The sequence below is a fragment of the Oryctolagus cuniculus genome, chromosome 7 (assembly GCF_051225735.1).
Source record: "Oryctolagus cuniculus isolate XC-2025 breed Fujian yellow rabbit chromosome 7, ASM5122573v1, whole genome shotgun sequence".
NCBI lineage: Eukaryota > Metazoa > Chordata > Mammalia > Lagomorpha > Leporidae > Oryctolagus > Oryctolagus cuniculus.
Window position 1 is genome coordinate 26363254 of NC_142873.1, and position 22760 is coordinate 26386013.

The 22760-nt window shown below is 39.9% G+C and overlaps 1 protein-coding gene across 9 annotated transcripts in view; it reads right to left on the reverse strand.

The window, feature by feature from the left end:
* Window positions 1-22760, reverse strand: part of SUCO (SUN domain containing ossification factor) — a 123395-nt gene that overhangs the window by 89305 nt on the left and 11330 nt on the right. For 8 of the 9 annotated variants that reach the window (XM_089299533.1, XM_070077348.2, XM_051857109.3 and 5 more), the window contains exons 2-5: window positions 12160-12274; window positions 9713-9823; window positions 5992-6140; window positions 1916-2053 (exon numbers count right to left, since the gene is read on the reverse strand). In XM_089299533.1, the coding sequence (XP_089155659.1) occupies window positions 1916-2053; window positions 5992-6140; window positions 9713-9823; window positions 12160-12274 (513 nt within the window). The remainder of the gene's footprint in view (window positions 1-1915; window positions 2054-5991; window positions 6141-9712; window positions 9824-12159; window positions 12275-22760) is intronic. The other variant, XM_051857113.3, reaches the window with a different exon arrangement.

Sequence of the window (22760 nt, forward strand, 5' to 3'; positions counted from 1 at the left end):
AAAGTTTATTCAAACACAGCACTACTGTTCTTACAGAAAAATACCAAAGACAGGTTCACATTGGAGGCCCTCTTTTCAGAAGCAGCAGCACACTGGCAGCCAGAAGCAGCAGAGTCTGTCATGCTGGCACTGGTGTGCATACCAAGCCCCAGTACAGACAGTTTCCCCAGCTGACCAGATCCCAGGTGATCCAGGGCGAAATCTTCAATGCAACCATGTTGATGATGAAGACTGGAAATGCAGCCTCAACTCTTCACAGGAGCCAGGTGAGTTTCAAGAAATTACAGACTTCATAATACACACTGAAGTTGTAAATTAAAGTGGTTTGGTTGCAAGTGAGGGAACTGCCTTGCATGGAATGCATGTTATGATCCAGCTACTGTATTCAGTAGCGTACCTGCCTTTTCACTTGATCTTTGAAGGACCCCAGGATGTAAATAGGTGTTTTAAAACTGTTAACTTCTTTGCTGGAAACTTTGGTCAGTAATTGTATATACATTGTCTGAAGACATTCCAGGCATTTCTCAAACAGAAATAAACTAAATCAAATGCACAAAACTCACTACAGTAACCAGCATTAAAAAAAAAAATAGAAAACTGAGTGCACACTTTCAAAAATATCAATACATATTGGTGTCTGCATTCTGTATTCCTATAGAAAATGCATTATTGTAAATGGTATTACAAATGTTTCAGGGGCCAGCGCCGTGGCTCATTTGGTTAATCCTCAGCCTGCGCAACAGCATCCCATATGGGGGCCGGGTTCTAGTCCTGGCTGCTCCTCTTCCAGTCCAGCTCTCTGCCGTGGCCCAGGAAGGCAGTGGAGAATGGCCCAAGTGCTTTGGCCCCTGCACCGGCATGGGAGACTGGGAGGAAGCACGCAGCTCCTGGCTTCGGATCGGTGCAGCACCGGCTGTAGTGGCCATTTGGGGAGTGAACCAATGGAAGGAAGACCTTTCTCCCTGTCTCTCTCTCTCTCTCACTGTCTATAACTCTACCTGTCAAATAAAAAAAAAAAAAAAAAGAAATGTTTGAAAAAACAGAATCCTAAGGTGAAGTTCTACAGATAAACTTTAAAAATTACTAAATTAGAGCATACATTTCAACTGTGTGGTTACTGTGGAGATTAGTCATTTTAAACTAAAGGTTATAACATTGTGAAATACTCCAGGGTCATCACAACACCTGACAGAAGACAATCGCCACTACAAGTTGTAAAGCATGCACAATGTTCCAGGAATGAATGGACAATGAAGCTTCTTACAATCAAGCACTAAACGATATGTACAAAACAAAATGTACACTTCTCAGTCCTTCAACTGCCTGGAAGAACTGATTGTCAAAATTGTTGACTTTCTGTTACTGAAGACATAATGGATAGAGAAATAATCTTGAGGCCAGCACTGTGGCAAAGTGGGTAAAGTCACCTCCGTTCCGCTGGCATCCCATATGTGTCCGTTAGTGTCCTTGCTGCTCCATGTCCTATCCAGCTCCCTGCTAATGGCCTGGGAGAGCAGCAGAAGACGGCCTAAGTGTTTGGGTCCTTGCTACCTATGTGGAAGACCCCAATGAAGCTCCTGGCTCCTGGCTTCAGCCTGGTGCAGTACTGGCCATTGTGGCCATCTACGGAGTAAGCCACCAGATGAAAGATCTCTCTTTCCATCTCTCCCTCTCTTCCACTCTCTAATTCTGAATTTCAAATAAATAAATCTTAAAAATATGCAAATAAATAATCTTTATAAAGACTTTTCCATACAATCTTTATTAGTAGTATTTGCACATTTACATCAAATACATACATTTTTGCCTTTTACATAATACATAGTTTTTAAGTTACTACACAGAAATAAATGTCTTCCATCTGAAAAAAAAAAAAAAAAAAAAACACCAAGGACAAAAAATTGCTCATACCCACCTTTCTGATGGATTGACAAAGGAAGGTTGTTCAACAGGAGCATTTGCTTCAAGGGCCTCACCAACATCACAATCAGTTTCAGATTGTTCGGTTTCACTTGGTTTGGCTACAGGGATAGTACCAGATTTTTCTATTTCACTAAAAGAACAAACAAAAAGACAATCTAGTAATTTACCAGATTTCATTCAAAATAAGTTTAAAATGCTATGAATGATTTAAAATACTTAATCTAAGCCAAAGAAAAAAGAATGCTTTACAGTTATGCCGAATATTTTCAAAAATTCACTAATTTTAAGTCATGTACAGTCAACTTTTGACTCAACCTGTTATTCTCCAACTTCTAATTACTAAATGTTAAAATAAAATATTATAGTGGGTGGGTGTCATGGTGCAGTCATTTAGGCCACCACTTAGGATGTCTACCTCCCGTATCAGAGTGCTGGTTTACAACTCGGCTACTCCACTTCCAATCTGGGTTCCTGCTAATGCACCCTGGAAGCAGCAAACTATGGCTCAAGCACTTAAATCCTTGCCATTGATGTGGGAGATCCAGATGTTTCAGGAAAGGTTGTTATGGCCATATGAGCAATGAACCAGCAGTTGCAAGATCTCTCTGTCTCTCTATCACTCTGCCTCTCAAACAAATTTTTTAAAAAGTAATAAGTTAATATTTGGTCTTATCAAAAATTACATTCTTAAAAATTTTTTCCCCAATATATCTTCTCCAAAGTGTGGTCTCTATTAGCATATTAATTCTACAACATTAGAGCTACGGCAACAGCATCAAAAGTTACCTATTAAGACATTTCCCTGGGCTGGCGCCGTGGCTCAATAAGCTAATCCTCCGCCTTGTGGCGCCGGCACACCAGGTTCTAGTCCCGGTTAGGGCGCCGGATTCTGTCCCGGTTGCCCCTCTTCCAGGCCAGCTCTCTGCTATGGCCCAGGAGTGCAGTGGAGGATGGCCCAAGTGCTTGGGCCCTGCACCCCATGGGAGACCAGGAGAAGCACCTGGCTTCTGGCTTCGGATCAGCGTGATGCGCCGGCCGCAGCGCGCCAGCCATGGCAGCCATTGGAGGGTGAACCAACAGCAAAAGGAAGACCTTTCTCTCTGTGTGTCTCTCTCTCACTGTCCACTCTGCCTGTCAAAAATAAATAAAAATTAAAAAAAAAAAGACATTTCCCTGAAGTTCTAAGGCACTTGTAGAATTTCATTTAAAAATATATACCCAAATGCTTTTCAATGTCTCAACTTCATTTTACTGAATAGCCATGTTTAGTATAATGGAAAATAGGATGCACTAGAGACAGAGAGAGAGACAAATCCTTCCTGAACTAAGTATTTAAATTGAAAAATTTTAAGTTCTATTTCTCAATATGTCTTCTGCTCCCTTATCCCTTACTATGACAGGTTGGTAAATGCTGTTAACATCTGCCTGTACAATTCCTGCCAGCTAATCCCTTATATATTTGAGGGAGACAGGTGATTAAAAAGTGCCTGTGCGTGGAAAGACAAGACACCCTGGGGAAGAAAAAAAAAAAAAAAAAAAAAGACCAAAATGGAAGATCTCTGCGAGTGAGATCCCAGTGGAAAGAACGGGGCCATCAAAGAAGGAGGTACCTTTCTCTGAAGGGAGGAGAGAACTTCCACTTTGACTATGACCCTGTCGGAATAAGATCCAAGTCAGCGAACTCAAAAGGCTTCCATAGCCTTGGAAACTCATGACTAGAGCCTAGGGAGATTACTGATGCCATAAACAAGAGTGTCAAATTGTTAAATCAACAACAGGAGTCACTATGTACTTACTTCTCATGTGGGATCTGTCCTTAGTGTGTTGTCCAAAGTGAAGTAATGCTATAACTAGTACTGAAACAGTATTTTTCACTTTGTGTTTCTGTGTGGGTGCAAACTTATGAAATCTTTACTTAATACATACTAAATCGATCTTCTGTATATAAAGATAATTGAAAATGAATCATGATGTGAATGGAATGGGAGAGGGAGCGAGAGATGGGAGGTGGGTGAGTGGGAGGGAAAATAAAAAAAATACACAATTACTCTTAGGTGTTTAATTAATTCTATAACTAGTACTCAAACAGTATTTTACACTTTGTGTTTCTGTGTGGGTGCAAACTGGAAATTTTTACTTAATATATGCTAAATTGATCTTCTGTATATAAAGATAATTGAAAATTAATCTTGATGTGAATGGAAGGGGAGAGGGAGTGGGAGAGGGGAGTGTTGGAGGGAGGGAAGTAATGGGGGGGGGGTGGTATTGTAATCCATAAGCTGTACTTTGGAAATTTATGTTCATTAAATAAAATAAAATATTGAAAAAAAAAGTGCCTGTGATAAAAAAATGTAGTGATGATAATAATAATGATATTCACTCACACATGTATTCCACTATATATCACATATTCTTCTGTGCACTCTGTATTACTCATATGATAAACTTATTACTAATCATAATAATAATAATCATATTATTCATATGATATAACTCATCTGATAAAGTAATGAGCATTTCACTTTGTTCTTTGGACTACTGTTGAAAAGCACTAGAAATATACACAACAGATAAACTAAATTAAGGAAAATTTAAATTTAAATATTTTGAAAATTTAGTACCAAGTTTGAAAAAAGACAGCTAGCTAGTCAAAGACATAACTATGAATGGAATGTCAGTGATAATTAATGGAAATGAATAACCTGACATTTGAGTTTTTACAATTATTGGGATCATTATTCAAATAAGCACTGTGTTTCCGAAGCAGAACCTCATTTTATCTACACTATGGAGTCTGCGTTGTTATGAGCTAATCAACTTCATGTAGGTAGCAAAATAACTAAGCTCATTATAAGACTATATTCAAAACACATATACACCAGAGCAAGCATTTGGCCTGGTACTTAAAACACTGCATGGGATCCCACATCCCACACCGAGTAGCTAGGTCCAGGATCTAGTTCTGCTCCTAATTCCAGCTTCCTGTTAATGCGAAAAACAGGTGAAGGCGAAGGCGAAGGTAGTTGGATCCCTGCCACCCACACGGGAGACCTGGAATGAGTTCCTGGTTCTTGGCTTTGGCCCCAGCCAGAGACATTGTGGGTATTTAGGAGAGTGAACCAGGGGATGGGAGCTCTCTATCTTTCTGTTTCTCTTTCAAATAAATAAAACATGCATATACAACACTGGCACTATAAATTAGTCCAAACTTCAAACTTAAGTATCATGCTGCCTTATCCTCAGGTTGAGTACCCCTAATCCAAAAATCAAAAATGGCCAACTACTAACATCTATGTAAATGTTCCAAAACCCAAAAAAACCCCAAAGTCTGAAAGATGTCTGGCTCAATATTGTGGGGAGCAGCCCGGACTGGACTGAGTTACTGGAATTAAGACTTATTCTATGCATCTGCTCTCCCACAATATGGCGCTGGGAGAGAAGTAAACAGCTTCCGCACAGCTGCCTCCAGTTCAACCAATAAACTGTAGGACTTGCTACTGATTGGAGGAGAGCAGCGTACTCGGCATGTGGGCAGCCGAGTTGGGATTGGCAGAGGAGGACTATAAAGGAGGAGAGAGACGGCATTCACCGGGAACATCTAAGAGGAACATCTAAGGGGAATACCTGTGCAGCCCCCGAGAGAGCCGGCCGGCGGTGTGCCGCTCCCCTGCGGAAGTGGGGAATGTGGCCAGGGGGAACTGCCCTTCCACGGAGGTGGAAGGGATAGTAGCCAACCCGGGAAGAACCAGCAGCAAACCCGGGGAGGGCCGAGCAGACGAAAAGAACAGCGCAGGGTCCTGTGTCGTTCCTCCACGAAGAGGGGGAGCGACATAATGGTGCCGTGACTCGGATATGAAGCCTAGGCAGGGCTTAGTGTCGTTCCTCCATGAAGAGGGGGAGCGACATAATGGTGCCGTGACTCGGATATGAAGCCTAGGCAGGGTTCAGTGTCGTTCCTCCACGAAGAGGGGGAGCGACAAATATTAAGAAATTTTTCTCATTAACTATGAAGGATTTTTGTTTGTTTTCGATTTCGAAGTTGTTGATTTTCACTGTGTAATGACTTACTCAAGCTTTGAGACTGGAGTGATTTCTGAGGTAGATGAACTGGAAATATTTTCAACATTTTCACTTTCCACAACCACACTGGAAGAATCTTCATGTAAATCAACTGCAGGGAGTGTCTCAATTATCGATGCACTTAACTTCTTTGTATTCTGTTAAAAAACGCAAAGGCACTATTAAATGTTGAGATTAATAAATCATCTTTTTAGCTGACAGGAGTTTATACAAAGCTGAAAAATTTTAAAGAATGATCACTTAAAAATTACTTTTAAAAAATTCTTCCAACATTATCACCCTACAGAATACATTTCATCTTAAAATACAGATGTACGTATTTTCATGGCATTTCATGAAGTACAAAAAAAAGTTTGTCTCATTCTCTTTTCCTACTTCTTATTTTGTACTAGGATCTATAAACACTTTCCTCTGACTGTAATTAATGAATGCTAGTAACAACAAAAATAATCCAATGTTAAGTATATTAACATGTATCAACTGGGACTGGCGCTGTGGCATAGCAGGTAAAGCTGCTGCCTGCAGTGCTGGCATCCCATATGGATGCCGGTTCAAGTCTGGCTGCTCCACTTCTGATCCAGCTCTCTGCTATGGCCTGGGAAAGCAGTAGAAGATTGCCCAAGTCCTTGGGCCCCTGCACCCGTGTGGGCGACCTCTTCCAGAGGCTCCTGGCTCCCAGCTTCGGATCAGCACAGCTCTGGCCGTTGCGGCCAATTGGGTAGTGAACCAGCAGATGGAAGACCTCTCTATCTATGTAACTCTTTCAAATAAAATAAACAAGTCTTTAAAAAAAAAGTATCAATAAACAACAATGTAAGACATGGACACTTAATATTATAGAGTAATAAATAATGCTCATGGCTCTTTCAGTCCTAAATGCCCTGGGCCATTCACCCCTCCAAAGTACAATCTGAAATCCAGTTAACACTCATATATGAAAACCTCTATCTATCAACACCTACTCCCCTACAACCCTAAACATTAGTCATTCTCCTTCTTCTATACCTCCATCATTCCCTGTAGATGTTTCTCCCAGCTTCTATAACATTTAAATTGCTATTATTTATGTCTCTCTTCAACTACAAATGCCTTGAATAAAGACTATCTTCCTTACTATCCCCAGTATCTAACACAGAACCCAGCAAAGAATACGCAGTTAAATGCTCAGTGAGTATCAACTGGAAGAAGCTCACATTCAGTTCAAGAAAAAGAAAAACTACAGACCAGGTGTGGGGAATCATTTTTGTGCCAAGGTCCATTTGGACATTTAGAACATCATTCCCAAGCCATACAAAATAATCAATCTAAAAATTTGGACTTACTGAATTTTAAGTCCCACCTGCAGCTTTCTTTGCAGGGCCAGACCAAATGATTTCACAGGGTTTACAGTATGCAAGCTGGACATTCCCCATCCCTCAACTATTACAGATATAAGAGGTAAGCCATAAACCATGAAGATGGGAAGGACCAATACAGGAGCAGAAAGAAAATACAAGGCATAGAGTCAGGAGAATACAAAGCACAATTATTGGAGAATAATTTATACTAAGTAAAATACAAAAGAATACAGTTTGTGTTTCTGTGGTAAAGGCCTTGAGAAAAGGGCTTAAATTGCATTATCTTAAAATGTAGTATTATAATTTCAATATGTACTTCAACATTTTTTAATATCCAATATTTTACATTCTTTTTTATAAAGATTTATTTATTTTATTTGAAAGTCAGAGTTACACAGAGAGAGGCAGAGGGAGAGGTCTTCCATCCGCTGGTTCACCCCCCAATTGGCTGCAACAGTCGGAGCTGAGCTGATCCAAAGCCAGGATCCAGGATCCAGGAGCTTCTTCCAGGTTTCCCACACTGGTGCAGGGCCCCAAGGACTTGGTATATCTACTGCTTTCCCAGGCCATAGCAGAGAGAGCTGGATCGGAAATGGAGCAGCCAGGACTCAAACCAACACCCATATGGGATGCCGGCACTGCAGGTGACAGCTTTACCGGCTACGCCACAGTGCCAGCCCCTATATTCTATTTCAACTAAATTTTCAACATTCAATGTGCGTTTTCTACTTTTAGTAACTCTCAATTTGGACATATCAAGTGCTCAATAGCCACATGTGGCTAACAGGGACTATATCAATAAGCATAGGTAAACAACGTGTGGTAAGCACTTCAAAGCATTTGAGCAAGAGTATATCATGGGCCAGCGCCGTGGCTCAATAGGCTAATCCTCCGCCTTGCAGCGCTGGCACACCAATTTCTAGTCCCAGTCGGGGCACTGGATTCTGTCCCGGTTGCCCCTCTTCCAGGCCAGCTCTCTGCTGTGGCCCGGGAGGGCAGTGGAGGATGGCTCAAGTGCTTGGGCCCTGCACCCCATGGGAGACCAGGAGAAGCACCTGGCTCCTGCCTTCGGATCAGCACGGTGCGCCAGCCGCAACGCGCCGGCTGCGGCGGCCACTGGAGGGTGAACCAACGGCAAAGGAAGACCTTTGTCTCTGTCTCTCTTTCTCTCACTGTCCACTCTGCCTGTCAAAAAAAAAAAAAAAAAAAAGGCCGGCGCGCCACGGCTCACTAGGCTAATCCTCCACCTAGCGGCGCCGGCACACCAGGTTCTAGTCCCGGTCGGGGCGCCGGATTCTGTCCCGGTTGCCCCTCTTCCAGGCCAGCTCTCTGCTGTGGCCAGGGAGTGCAGTGGAGGATGGCCCAAGTGCTTGGGCCCTGCACCCCATGGGAGACCAGGAGAAGTACCTGGCTCCTGCCATCGGATCAGCGCGGTGTGCCGGCCGCAGCGCGCCAGCCGTGGCGGCCATTGGAGGGTGAACCAACGGAAAAGGAAGATCTTTCTCTGTCTCTCTCACTGTCCACTCTGCCTGAAAAAAGAAAAAAAAAAAAAAGAATATATCATAATAAAAATTCTAGAAAATGAATAATGGCAAGACTCTTCATACAATTGTAAGGGAGAAAGTCTCATTTTTCTACTGTTACTATGCATAATCTCTTGACAAATGTCTTCCAGAAACTAATAAAATTAAGGTTTATCACCTTAGATAACCCAGTAAGTTACAAAACAGCCTTAGCTATATTAGAGATATCAGAGTGAAGGGGATATATTCTCTCTCGTACTGAGGTGAAATTTTTTTGTTTTTTAAAAATTTAAGATATTTCCTTAGTTGGTCTCTACATCAATTATTCTTATCCTTAGGCCATTACTGATATTAAATGGTTTCCAGATGCCTGAGCATTTTATCATCTTACATAAAGTCTGTTATACAAAATAGAAAACAATGCTCAGAATGTAAAAATGAGAGAAAAAGGGAAGAAATATTTTAACTTGTAATCTATTAATTCATATATCATACTATGTGAAAATACTGGTATCAAAATACCTTATGTTCTATATATACTTCCTTCAATTGTAATTAAAGATTAGAAAATAAGTTTGATATCTAAAAAATGTAAATAGACAAGACAATGAGCCCATAAGGAAACTGAGAGGAAATTAAGACTTATACTAAAACTGTTAACAACATACAAAATAATCACATTTATTATTAAATCTGTAATTATACACATTCTCAAAAGCAGTACTACTAGAAAGTAAACAGTCTTGCGTCCTGTTATATGGTAGTTAAAAAAGAAAAAAAAGTACACAATGAGGACCAAAGAAAAGTTTGTAAAGCAGTTTGAAAGGGCATATTGTTAAAATGGCTTACTTGTGAATCCACAATGTGGTCATCTTTTAATTTATGTTCTTCTGGAGGAACAGGTAAATTTGAACCTGATTTTCCCAGTAACTCAGCATTGATAGGTCCCTCTCTTTCATCCTATATTACAACAAAGAAAAAAGACTGATAAAATTGTTCCATAAAACAGTCTTAAAGAGGTAATTAAAAACTACCTCTTTCTGTACAGCAAAAAACTACCTGGTATGCCCTTGACCCTAATTACTTTTGTTTACATGCATGTTTTCTATTCATATTCAAGCTAGGATTTCAGATACCATATGTCTTTAAAGAAGCCTTCTAGAGTTATTTTCATAAAAGCAAAGTTTATATCCATCTTTGCTTACCTGAGCTTTTCACAAATATCTACATGTTTACTGAAAATCTACATTTACTCAATCTCTTTCTTGCCTCCCACCCCCAACACACACACACACACACACACACACACACAATGGTTTGCTTAAATTCATTTTTACAATATTTGGTCTCCAAATATCTCATCAAAGAAGAGACTAGATCTAAGTCTTATAGACTATATGTGAAATCATATAATTATAGTTTTTTGAGGCATTTTACTAACTTTTCAAAATTTTAAATGCTCCATCACAGAAATATATTCTACACATAACTCAAAAGTTTAAATAATTTATTCCAAATATCATGATCCCCCCCAAAACGCCAAGCATGTGAATATAACAAATATGTATGTTGACACACAAACACATCTGAGCAACAATGCAAAAGTGTGTTAGTAAAGAAATTATGAATAAATTATGATGCATCTATATGATGGAATAAAAAATTATTCAGAAGGATATATTATTATGGAAAGATATCACTGAGAGAGAAGAAGTCAATTTGTAGAGAATATTTATATAACATTTTAGTGGAAAGAAAATATTCATTTATCTATACCTACAGAAAAAGTCTGAACATTTTCACAAGAAATAGTAAGTTGATTCTTTTGGAGGAGAATCAGATATAAATATGAAAGTTATTGTCAGTATAAATTACTTCTGGGGGCCAGTATCATAGTGTAGTGGGTTAAGCCACTGCCTGGCAAAGCTGGCATCCCATACAGGCACCAGTTCGAGTCCCAGCTGCTCCACTTCTGATTCAGCTCCTTGCTAATGCACCTAGAAAAGCAGCAGAAGATGGCCCAAGTACTTGGGTCCCTGAAACGCATATGGGATAGCCAGATGAAGCTTCTGACTCCTGGCTTTAGCCTGGTCCAGCCCCAGCCCTAGCCCCAGACACTGCAGTCATTTGGGAAGTGAACCAGCAGACGGAAGATCTCTGTCTCTCCCAATCTGAGTAACTCTGACTTTCAAATAAAAAAAAATTAATTTTTAAAAAATTACTTCTGTAAACACACTGTACTTTGAAACAAAAGCTAAACTTAGCTGATACTCACCTTTTACCATTTAAAGTGATAAAATAAAAATTTAGAGACCATCAGATATTTTGGACTCTATCTAGTCACTGTGCTTAATTATACAAAACAAACTATAAAGCCACTGATTGCAGGTTCTCCTCATAATACTCATTTCTAATAGCTTTTAATTTATAAGAGTTTCTTTAGAAATATTCTAAGTATCACAGGGGTATGGAGTATCAGACCTGTAGGTTATATAAGGCACATGAAATTAATTGGTTTGGCCCTGCCAAGCCAATCACAGGTGGGACTCAAAACTGAATAAACCTACTAATTTTTAAGTTGATAATTTTGTATGGCCCATGAATGATGTAATAAATATCCAAATAGAGTCAGCACTGTAACGGAGACCACCTCCTGAGATGCTGGCATTCCATATGGGCATTAGTTCATGTCCCATGATCCAGCTCCCTGTTGGTGGCCTGGGGAAAGCAGTAGCAGATGACCCAAGTGCTTGGGCCCCCACCATCCATGTGGAAGATCCAGATGAAGCTCCTCGCCACTGGCTGGCCCAGCTCTAGCAGTTTCCACTATCCAGGAAATAAACCAGCAGATGGATGATCTGTCTCTGTCTCTCCCTCTCTCTCTCTGTAGCTCTGACTTTCAAACAAATAATAAATCTTTAAAAATTAAAAAAATAATAATAAAGTGCCCAAATGGCCTTTTAAATAAAAATGTTTCTCACTCCCGGTTGAGAGCATTAAAAAGAAGAGCACTAATTTTCAGTTCTCTGAACATGCATTATTCTCTGAACATGCATTAGTGGGGGCCTAAGGATGATAATGAAATTTTAAATTCCAAATGCAAGCAATGTGAATAAGTATCTCCACATTATCATAATTTCAAAATTGCCTTAGTAACTCTTCAGATTTAACAAGGTAATATACCAGTCTCTACCAAAAATTATGGCATAGTATTTTTTAAATTGCTCGTTTTGAATGCTTTCAGACAGTCTTCAAAAGCTAAAACATACACCAAATGTCAACATTATTTAAGGTACCTTTTTCTGGAATTGTACATCTTCATTTTCTAAAGCACAATTGTCATCTTGAGAGTAATATGATGATGCTGAAGTTGAAGAACTCTCTTTACAACATACACGCCAACTGGGAAGCCTGTAAAACACCCATCACCACAATCACCGACAAAATAGAAAAATAGAAGGGAAGGAAGAAAGGAAAGAAGGAAGGAATGAAGGAAAGGTGGGTGGGTAGGTCGGTAAGAGAAGAAAAACTGTTAAGTCAACATATTCTCTATAAGGATCAGAATTAGAGGCAATAAGCAGATGGTTGCTATCCCAATACTCTTAAGAATTTAACAATTTAATAATGAAGATAAATGTACTTAGGACAAGGGATTTTTATTTAAATCTCTAAGAAAAATATAAATAGTATCAGCATTCCAAGTAAAGTATCATAAATTCCATGAAGGTACAACAAGAAAGGCTTCACCAAAGAAGTATCTGATAATTATCATATTTTCATAGACAGAACAGAGAAAGTTGTCAAAGGGCTAACCTTCTCAGAAAGTACCAGATGCCAATGACATCCTAAACTTCACCAGATATTTAAAAACAAATAATCCTAAATTAGCTAAAGTGTTTCAAAGCATAAAAGTAAAGTTTTCAAATAATTTTTACACAGGGAACTTTAAAGTGCTATCAAAAATCGACAAAGATAGCACAGACACAAATGAATACTACAGGTTAATAGTAGTTATGAAATAAAATGTAAAACTTCTGAAGAAATCAGTAAGGGAGAAAGTTTCCAGGAACATAATTAAGGAAAATATTACTATTCTAATCAAGTACACTGATTGAAAACTGGGTCAAGATAATAAAATCTGCTTAGTTTGCCATGCAAAAGTATCAGGGAAAAATGTCTTCTGATTATCTTCATAGTTACTTAAGACTTCTCATAAACTTACACAGCCATCAAGATGTTTTAAATCAACAAAATAGGACAAAGTATATATGTAACATGGGAAACATACACATAACACATCCTAAAAGCTATCATCATACCTTATGAACAAACCAAAAAGCATCTTTATGTAAATCTGAAACAAGAATGTCCATCATCACTAGTATTAAATAACAGTGATTAAAGAGGTTAAAAAATGGGAAAGTAGAGAACAAAATTATCTTGAGTCACAAAAAATGAGTTAATAGATAAAAGTAATAAGTTTATACAAGTAGAAAATTCAAAAGAATCATTTACTAAAAGAAATCATAGATGTAAAAACTATATTCCCAGGTATAAAATTACAAAGCAAAACAACGGACTCTATATTCAGGACAAAACAACCAGCTCTAAAAAATAACAACAATTGTCATTTATAATAAAAATAACAGAATACCAGGATACTAATTTAGCAAGAAATCTTCTGGAACTGATGTCATGGCCCAGTGGCTTCATTTGTCACTTGGGACAATAAGCATCCCATGACCATGGGTTTGAGTCTGGACTGTCCTACTTCAGATCCAGCTTACTGCTAATGTGCTTGGGAAAGCAGCAGATAGCCTAAGTTCTTGCTACCCACATGGGAGACCCAGATGGAGTTCCAGGTTCGTGGTTTCAGTCTGGCCCAGCCCTGGCCATTGAGGCCAAATGGGGAGTGAAGTGAACCAAAAGACGGAAGTTAGATAAATCAATCAATCCCTCTACAACTTCCTCTCTCCTTCCTTCCCACCCTCCCTCTCTGTTTCTCCCTTTCTTTGTAATTCTACCTTCCAAATAAATATATCCTTTAAAAAAATCTTCTGAGGCCGGCATTGTGGCAAAACAGGTTAAGCTGCTGCCCACAATGCCAGCATCCCACATGGGCAGTGGTTTGAGTCCCAACTGCTTTACTTCTGATCCAGCTTCTTGTTAATGTGCCAGGGAAAGCAGTGGAAGACAGCCTAAGTGCTGGGGCCCCTGCACGTGGATGATCTAGAAGAAGCTCCTGGCTCCTGACTTCGGACTGTCACAGCCCTGGCCATTGCAGCCAATTGGGGATTGAACCAAGATATGGAATCTCTCTCTCTCTCTCTCTCTCTCTCTCTCTCTCTCCCCTTGTCCCTCCCTCCCTCCCTCCCTCTCTCCCTCTCTCTCTCTCTCTCTGTTACTCTTTCAGATAAATAAAATAAATCTTTAAAAGAAAAAATATTCTATTAGAACTGCTTGAAACTTCTAATATTTGATAATTCTTCTGCTTGAAAAAAGTACCAACTTACACAATTCAAAAAACTAACATTCAAAAGAAAACAACATACTGAGGAGGTAAAATAGGAAATTTTATATAAAAAGTAAGCCAGGGGGTCATTGCTGTGGCATCCTGAAGCGCGAGCATCCCATACGGGAGCCAGTTCAAGATCTGGCTGCTCCACTTCCTATCCAGCTCTCTGCTACTACCTGGGAAAGCAGTGGAAGATGGCCCAAGTCCTTGGGCCCCTGCACCCGCGAGAGAGACCCGGAAGAGGCTCCTGGTTCCTGGCTTCAGATCGGTGCAGCACCAGCCATTGGGACCAATTTGAGAGTCAACCAGCAGATGGAAGACCTCTCTTTCTCTCTGCCTCTCCTCTCTCTGTTTAACTCTGACTTTCAAATAAATAAATAAATCTAAAAAAAAAAGTAATCCAGAAATATTCAAGATTTCTCTCTATATTTTTAAACACATTTTTAAAATTATTTGATTTGAAAGGCAAAGAGAGAAAAAGAAATTAATGCACATCGTGTTTACTGTAGAACTATTTACAACAGCCAAGATTTGGAATCAATCAAGGTATCCATTGATGGATAAATGAATAAAATATATAGAAAAATACAGAATGGAATATTCAGCTAAAAAAAGAATGAAATCCACCTATGCAGCAACACTGATGGAACTAGAGGACACCATGTTAAGTGAAATAAATAGGGTACATTTTTTCACTCATTTGTGGAAGACAAAATATTTGATCAAATGGAAAACAGCAGAGAAGTTTTAGAAGGGAAAGGGAAGAAGTTAAGTAATACATAGTAAAATATTAGCGGGAGGAATTAGTTTCAATATCCTATGGCACAGTAGGGTAAGTACAATCTACAACAATTTATGATGTATTTTAAAATAACTAGATATCCCAACACATAGAAATACTAAATGTTTTGAGATGAAAATAGTAATAGCCCTGATTTGATCATTATATTATATGAATGTATCAAATTATCATACTATACGTCCATAAATATAGTGTAATAACTGGCTTTGTGGCACAGCAAGCAAAGGGTCACTTGGGATACCACACCCTATACTGGATAGTCTGCTTAAAGTCCCAGCTATTTTGTGTTCCCAATCCAGTTTACTGCTCAAGTGCCTGAAGGGCAGCAGATTGTATTTGAGTTCCTGTCACCCACATGGGAGACCTGCATGGAGTTCCTGGCTTCTGGCTTTGGATTGGCCTAGTCCTGGTTCTTGTGGGCATTTAGAGAATGATCCAGAAGATCGAAGATTTCTTTGCCTGACTCCCCCTCTATGTTACTATGTCTTTCCAATAAACAGGTAAGGCAAAAGAAAGAAGGAAATTGCTTCTGAGATGGGGAGGGGAGTGGGAGGAAGGGGACAACACAACCTCTCAGTACTCTGACTTTTTAAATTAACCATGAATACATTAAAACTAAAAAAATAAAGAAGGGAAGGTTCAAGGTACAATAATACATGTGATATTATACCATTTGTGTACATTTTTATGTGCATGAATTTCTCTGGAAGAATTTTATTAAAACAGCATTTTCTTGCATGCCTCCAGGGAGTAGTGGGTAGCTATGTGTCAAGGGAAACAGATATGTTTCACTAAATTACTATTGAATTCTGAACTATGAGAACATAATATGTACTAAAATTTTGCAGAAAATGTTACAAAAAAGTAAACTAACATTAATTTTATTATAAAATTTTTATGCTAAATTACAGGACAAAAATTTATACATAAGTAGTCCTCCTTTAAGCAGTTTCCCTTTTCATGGTTTCAGACACCTATAGTCAACTGTGGTCCAAAAATATTAAATGGAAAAATACAGAAATAAACAATTCACGAGTTTGAAATATACTTCATTCTGAGTAACACAATAAAATCCCGTACCATCCTGTTAGCAACATGTGTTGATTCAACCTTTTGTACAAAGTATCCAGCTATATACCTTACCTGCCTGTTAATCACTTAATACCGATCTTGGTTATCAAATTAACTGTCACAGTATCATAATGTTTGTGTTCTTGTAACCTTTATTTTACTTAAATGGCCCCAAAGCAAAAATGAAGGAATGCCAGCAATTCAGAAATATCATAAAAATCTTGCCTCTAAGTGACAAAATGAAAGCTCAAAAAAAAAAACTTTGAGAAAGCACATTCACATAACTTTTATTACAGATTAGTGTAATTGTCCTGTCATTATTAGCTGTTATTGTCTTGTACATGATTTATAAATTGAAGTTTATTATAGGATTATGTAAAAGAAAAAACATAGAATGTATATAGGGGTCAGCATTATCAGGGGTCATGGGAATATATCCCCAGCAGATAAAGAGGAACTACTGACTATATATTTAGCCGACAAAAAGTTTGCAAGGAAACCTTCAAAAATGTGGGTATTGGGAATTCTGGTGATTTTGTACCCTCTGTGTATTTATCCCTTTCTGTACTTTATAAAATTTATTATGAGCATCCATTAGATTAGTCTTTTTTTTTTTTTAAGATTTATTTGAAAGGCAGAGTTACAGAGAAAGGTAGAGCCAGAGAGATCTTCCATTCCATAGGTTCACTCCTCAAATGATCGCAATGACCAGAGCTGAGCTGATCTGAAGCCAGGAGCCAGGAGTTTCTTCCAGGTCTCCTATTCAGGTACAGCGTCCCAAGGAGTTGCTTGGCCCAAGGAGTTGCTTTCCCTGATCACTGCAGAGAGCTGGAACGGAAGAGGAACAGCCGGGACTAGAACCGGCGCCCATAGGGGATGCCAGTGCTGCAGGCTGGGACTTTAACCTGCTGCGCCACAGCGCCGGCCCCTACATTAGTTTTATATTTTTTTTTTTAATTTTTTTATTTTTTGACAGGCAGAGTGGACAGTGAGAGAGACAGAAAGAGAGGTCTTCCTTTGCCGTTGGTTCACCCTCCAATGGCCGCCGCGGCCGGCGCGCTGCGGCCGGCGCACCGCACTGATCCGATGGCAGGAGCCAGGAGCCAGGTGCTTTTTCCTGGTCTCCCATGGGGTGCAGGGCCCAAGCACTTGGGCCATCCTCCACTGCACTCCCTGGCCACAGCAGAGAGCTGGCCTGGAAGAGGGGCAACCGGGACAGAATCCGGCGCCCCAACCGGGACTAGAACCCGGTGTTCCGGCGCCGCTAGGCGGAGGATTAGCCTAGTGAGCCGCGGCGCCGGCCGGCCCCTACATTAGTTTTATATTCAGGAATTGTGTGTGTGTGTAAGGCCTAATGTCCACAGTTGGGAAGAAAATAGCCAATAGCCATTAAATCTTATCCTGGGGCCAGTGCTGTGGCATAACAGGTAAAACCACGACATGCAATGGCAGCATCACATATGGGGCTGATTCATGTCCTAACTGCTCCACTTCTTACTCAGCTCCCTGCTAATGGCCTAGGAAAGCAGTAAAAGATGGACCAAGTGTTTGGGCCCCTGACACCCATGTGAGAGACAGATGAAGTTCCTGGATCCTGGCTTCAGCTTGCCCAGCACTTCCCACTGCGGCCCTCTGGGGAGTGAACCCAGAGAAAGGAAGATATCTCTGTGGAAGGGAGGTCGGAGGGTAGGGGAAAGTGCAGTGTGTGTGTGTGTCTCTGGGTCTCTCTGTGTGTGCCAAGAATTTTGGATTAAAGTATTAACCTAATTTTTAGAAATAAGGAACCAAAAGTTCAAGAGCTAAGTAATTTGCTCTGAAGTCCCTCAGTTTGTGAATGCAAACTTAGATCTCTCTAAAGCTGCTGATCTCTATCCTACATTTCGTATTTATTTTCTGGTAAACAAATAAATTAAAAGACAGTTGAGAAAATAACACATCCATTCACTCAACAATTGGTGAAGGCTGCTTACAGCATAACACAAAAATACAAAAATAAAAACAAAGGAGATATACTGATTCAATAATTCATGACTGTATTATTGGGATTATAGCAAATATGAATATAGTACAATGTAGTGGCTGAGGGCATGAACTTTAGAGTCAAAAGACATAAATGTTAACCCCAGGTCCCCCACATATTAATTACATGGTCTTAAGTAGGTTACAAAACCTACACATGCCTCAAAATTAACATTATTGACTGGAGAGATTAAGAGGAAGTGAAATAAAAGCATATACTGTGCTTAGTGTAAGACAGAAAAGGCACTCAATGTTAGTTCTTATCAGCCACTAAAGTACCCTTTCTTTGACCAGTTCTCAAGGTGTGTACCCATAGTCTCAACTTCTTCACCCTCTAATTAGCTCTCAACCTGCTGAAATCTAATTTCTACCTTCAATATATCACTGAAACTGGCATGGTATGGAAGGATTTACCTTTTATATTTCCCTGATGCATGTGGAACCTTTGACTACTGCTTGCACTTAAAACCCTCTTTCTTCTTCAGTCTGTAAAATGATACACCTAAGCATCTCATCTCTCTGACTTCTGATTTTTTATATGCTGCTTCTGTTCACTATTTGAATAAATTCTGCTGCTCTCAGAGTTATGTTCTGAGTCTTCTCTTTATATATGGCATGGGAGATTTAACCCACTCTCATAGATTTTTAGCTGACAACTTCCAAAACTTTCACTTATCTTTAGCTATTGTTTTTTCCTGACTAGTCCATTCCTTCAAATCCTTCAGTGATACTTAAATTAATGCTAGGGAGGAATAAAGCTCATTTAAAATTGGATCTCCCTTCATGGTCTAAGATATATCAAAACAAGTTGAACAAATTATTTTTCCTTTTCTAAATTTCTTCCTCCTAGATCCCTGATCCACTATGTGGTACTGTTATAAACCCAATCCTCTAATTAAAAACTTGAAAAAACATTTCTAATTACTCCTTTTCCTTCACCTCTCCTTTACCATCTCTACTTCACTCAAATTTCTTTAGTACATTTCTAAAACTCCATCATGACTGTCTTAGCTCAAACTTTCTCTTACCTAGAGCAACATTCTAAACAGATCTCCCAAATTCCTGTCTTGCAGCCTCTACAAGTCAATCCTATACATCACTGCCAAAAAGCTAACACTAAATTATCAGACTGCCATTTACATGCTTGAGACTTTTTATAGACTCCATTATCTACATGACAAAATTCAAGCTCCTGGCCGGGGCGGTGCCACAGATCACTAGGCTAATCCTCTGCCTGTGGCGCCGGCACCCCGGGTTCTAGTCCCCGTTGGGGTGCCGGATTCTGTCCCAGTTGCTCCTCTTCCAGTCCAGCTCTCTGCTGTGGCCTGGGAAGGCAGTGGGGGATGGCCCAAGTGCTTGGGCCCTGCACCCACACGGGAGACCAGGAGGAAGCACCTGGCTCCTGGCTTCAGATTGGCGCAGCGGGCCGCCCATAGTGGCCATTCTATCCCAGTTGCTCCTCTTCCAGTCCAGCTCTCTGCTGTGGCCTGGGAAGGCAGTGGAGGATGGCCCAAGTGCTTGGGCCCTGCACCCACGTGGGAGACCAGGAGGAAGCACCTGGCTCCTGGCTTCAGATTGGCACAGCGCACTGCCCATAGTGGCCATTTTGGGGGTGAACCAACGGAAGGAAGACCTTTCTCTCTGTCTCTCTCTAACTCTGCCGGTCAAAAAATAAATAAATAAATAAATAATCAAGCTCCTCTCCACATATTTTAAAACTCTGTAATATTCTGTTCATTGTCTAAGTCTTCAGCTTCACCCAATCCCTGCCTCTCACTTTGTTTCAGGGATACAGAAGCTGTTACTCGAACACAGACTATGCTGTTTCTTGCTTCCAAATCTCCAGCTCATGCTATTTCCTCTTCCTAGAATGTTCCTTCCTAGAAGCTTTGGTCTTCCTCTAACTCCCCACAATCCAAAACTTGACAGCCCTTCTTCTTCTTTTATCTGGGGGCAGAAACTAGTTACAGACCAGGAGACATTTCCTAATTTCCACATGTAGGGGTTTAGTAGTCATGGATCTCCCTAAAAAATTCCCATAGCAATTCAGCAATCTGGGCACTTACTACACACCCTGAACTGAAATTAATCTGTTTATTTTTCTGTTTCCCACATAGGATTGAGCACCTCCAAGGCAAAGAACCTACTGTCCTGTTCCCAGTACAGTGATCTTTTCAGCTGTTACCTTGACTATGGATTAGAACAGCTTTTGATAAGTGCTAGAAAAAGGAGCGTGTTTAATCAGAGAATACTCTGTGATAAAAGAACTGAATCATGCAATGAAGAATTCTAAACATAAGTTTAAATGTAATACTTAGTATAGAAAATACTGTCATTCAATTAAAGCTGTGTAATTAACATAATAAAGAAAATGGTGATTTTTGAAACCACAAAATTTTGCCTGAAAATTTGAAAATAATTTACAAAAATTCTACTAAGTATTTAAAGATTGTGGGACATGGGTAAATAGTGTGAAAGCCACTGTGATCACTGCTAATAAAACAAGATCAAAAGATCACTGGATTTCCAATGCATTTGCTTAAAAAGCACCAAAATACTTTATTAAAAGACAAATATTTGGGGCTTGTGCCGTGGCATAGCAGATAAAGCTACCACCTGCAGTGACAGCATCCCATATGGGTACTGGTTCAAGTCCCGGCTGCCCCACTTCTGATCCAGCTCTCTGCTATGGCCTGGGAAAGTAGTAGAGGATGACCCAAGTGCTTGGGCCCCTACACCCACATGGAGACCCAGAAGAAGCTTCTGGCTTCTGGCTTCGGATCAGCACAGCTTTGGCCATTGCAGCCAGCAGGGGAGTAAACCAGCAGATGGAAGACCTCTCTCTCTCTCTCTCTCTGCCTCTCTGCCTCTCTTTCTCTCCCTCTCTCTGTAACTCTTTCAAATAAATAAATAAATACATGTTTAAAAAAATCATAGTTCTCACTAACTTCTGAACAGGATAAAACAGAAAATAAAACCAAGAAATAAAGCACCAAATTAAAAAAAATTTATTTTTCTTAACCTAGTATCGATAAGGTTGCTTCTCTTTTGCTTCATCTATCTACTGGTAAGCAAGAACACACAGTGCCTTCTTCCCATGCAGCTACCTCAACAGCCAGCAGTCAAGTCATAGCTTAGCTGAAGAAAGCTCCATGTTCTTACAGTTGCTTCTATCCAGACCTCTGAGTTTCAATAATTCCAAACTTTAATATTCATCCTGATATAGGACAGGTTTTGGGTTCTCTTAGCTTAAATATGCCACATATCAAATTCTATCAGAGAACTGTTTCATTAATTGGCCTGTAATTTCATTGATGCAACACAGAAAAGCATTACTAACACTATAGTATGTTCTGTTTTTATATCCTAACCTGCCATTAATTCTAATTATCTACTGAAGTTCAATGTTCTGTTTCAACAGTCAAATGTACTGTCTCAAAAATCTTATCCACATTCAAGTCTACATTTTTAAGGCCCTAAAAAATGTCTCCACTCAGCCACTCCACTGAACCCTAACTGCTCCTTTGTCTTTCATGCTTTGCCAACTCTTCCATTTCTTTTTGAACACTTCTGATTCTCTAAGTTGTCCAAGTCAAACAAAACAAACAAAAAAACCTCTTTCCTTCTCTCTTTGAATTTTATCTCACAGATTAATAATTTTAGGACCTAGAATTTATTCATTCAACTATAATATGCTCTAAGAAAGCATCTGCTTTGTATGTTTTGTCTGCCAGAATCCTGCACAGGATGCAGCACATGGAGGCCTCTGTAAATATCTCAGGATATTGAATGCATGATAGAAAGGGGATACTGAGGGACCAGCGCTATGGCATATTGGGTAAAGCCGCCACCTGCAGTGCCAGCATCCCATATGGGCACCAGTTTGAGTCCCAGCTACTCCACTTCCATCCAGCTCTCTGCCATGGCCTGGGAAAGCAGTAAAAGATGGCCCAGGTCCTTGGGCCCCTGAACCCACATGGCAGACCCCGTGGAAGCTCCTGATCGACCCAGCTCTGGCCACTGTGGACATCTGGGGAATGAACTGGTGCATGAAAGACCTTGCTCTCTCTCTGCCTCTGCCTCTTTGTAACTCTACCTTCCAGATAAATTAAAAAATCAGGAAGGCAAAAAGGAAGGGAGGGTGGGAAGGAGAAAGGAGGAGAGAGAGAGAGAGAGAGAGAAAGAGAGAGAGAGAGAGAAAGAGGATATTGAACAACAAGAGTTGGTGAGAGGCACACTAAAACCCAGTGTCTTTTAATCCTACTCTACTGCTGTATCTTTGGCATTACACTGACAGCATGCCAGTCTACACCAAACCAGATCCTTTACTTCCTCAAAAATCTCTTCATTGCTACTGTCAAGTCAAGTTTAGGACAAACCTCAAGTATTCCAAGTTCTTTTCAGTATCCATTCCCCCCAAATTTCTTTCCTATGAAATATATCTAGCATAATGATGTAAAAAAAATTCTTGAAACATCAGTTTCCTTGTG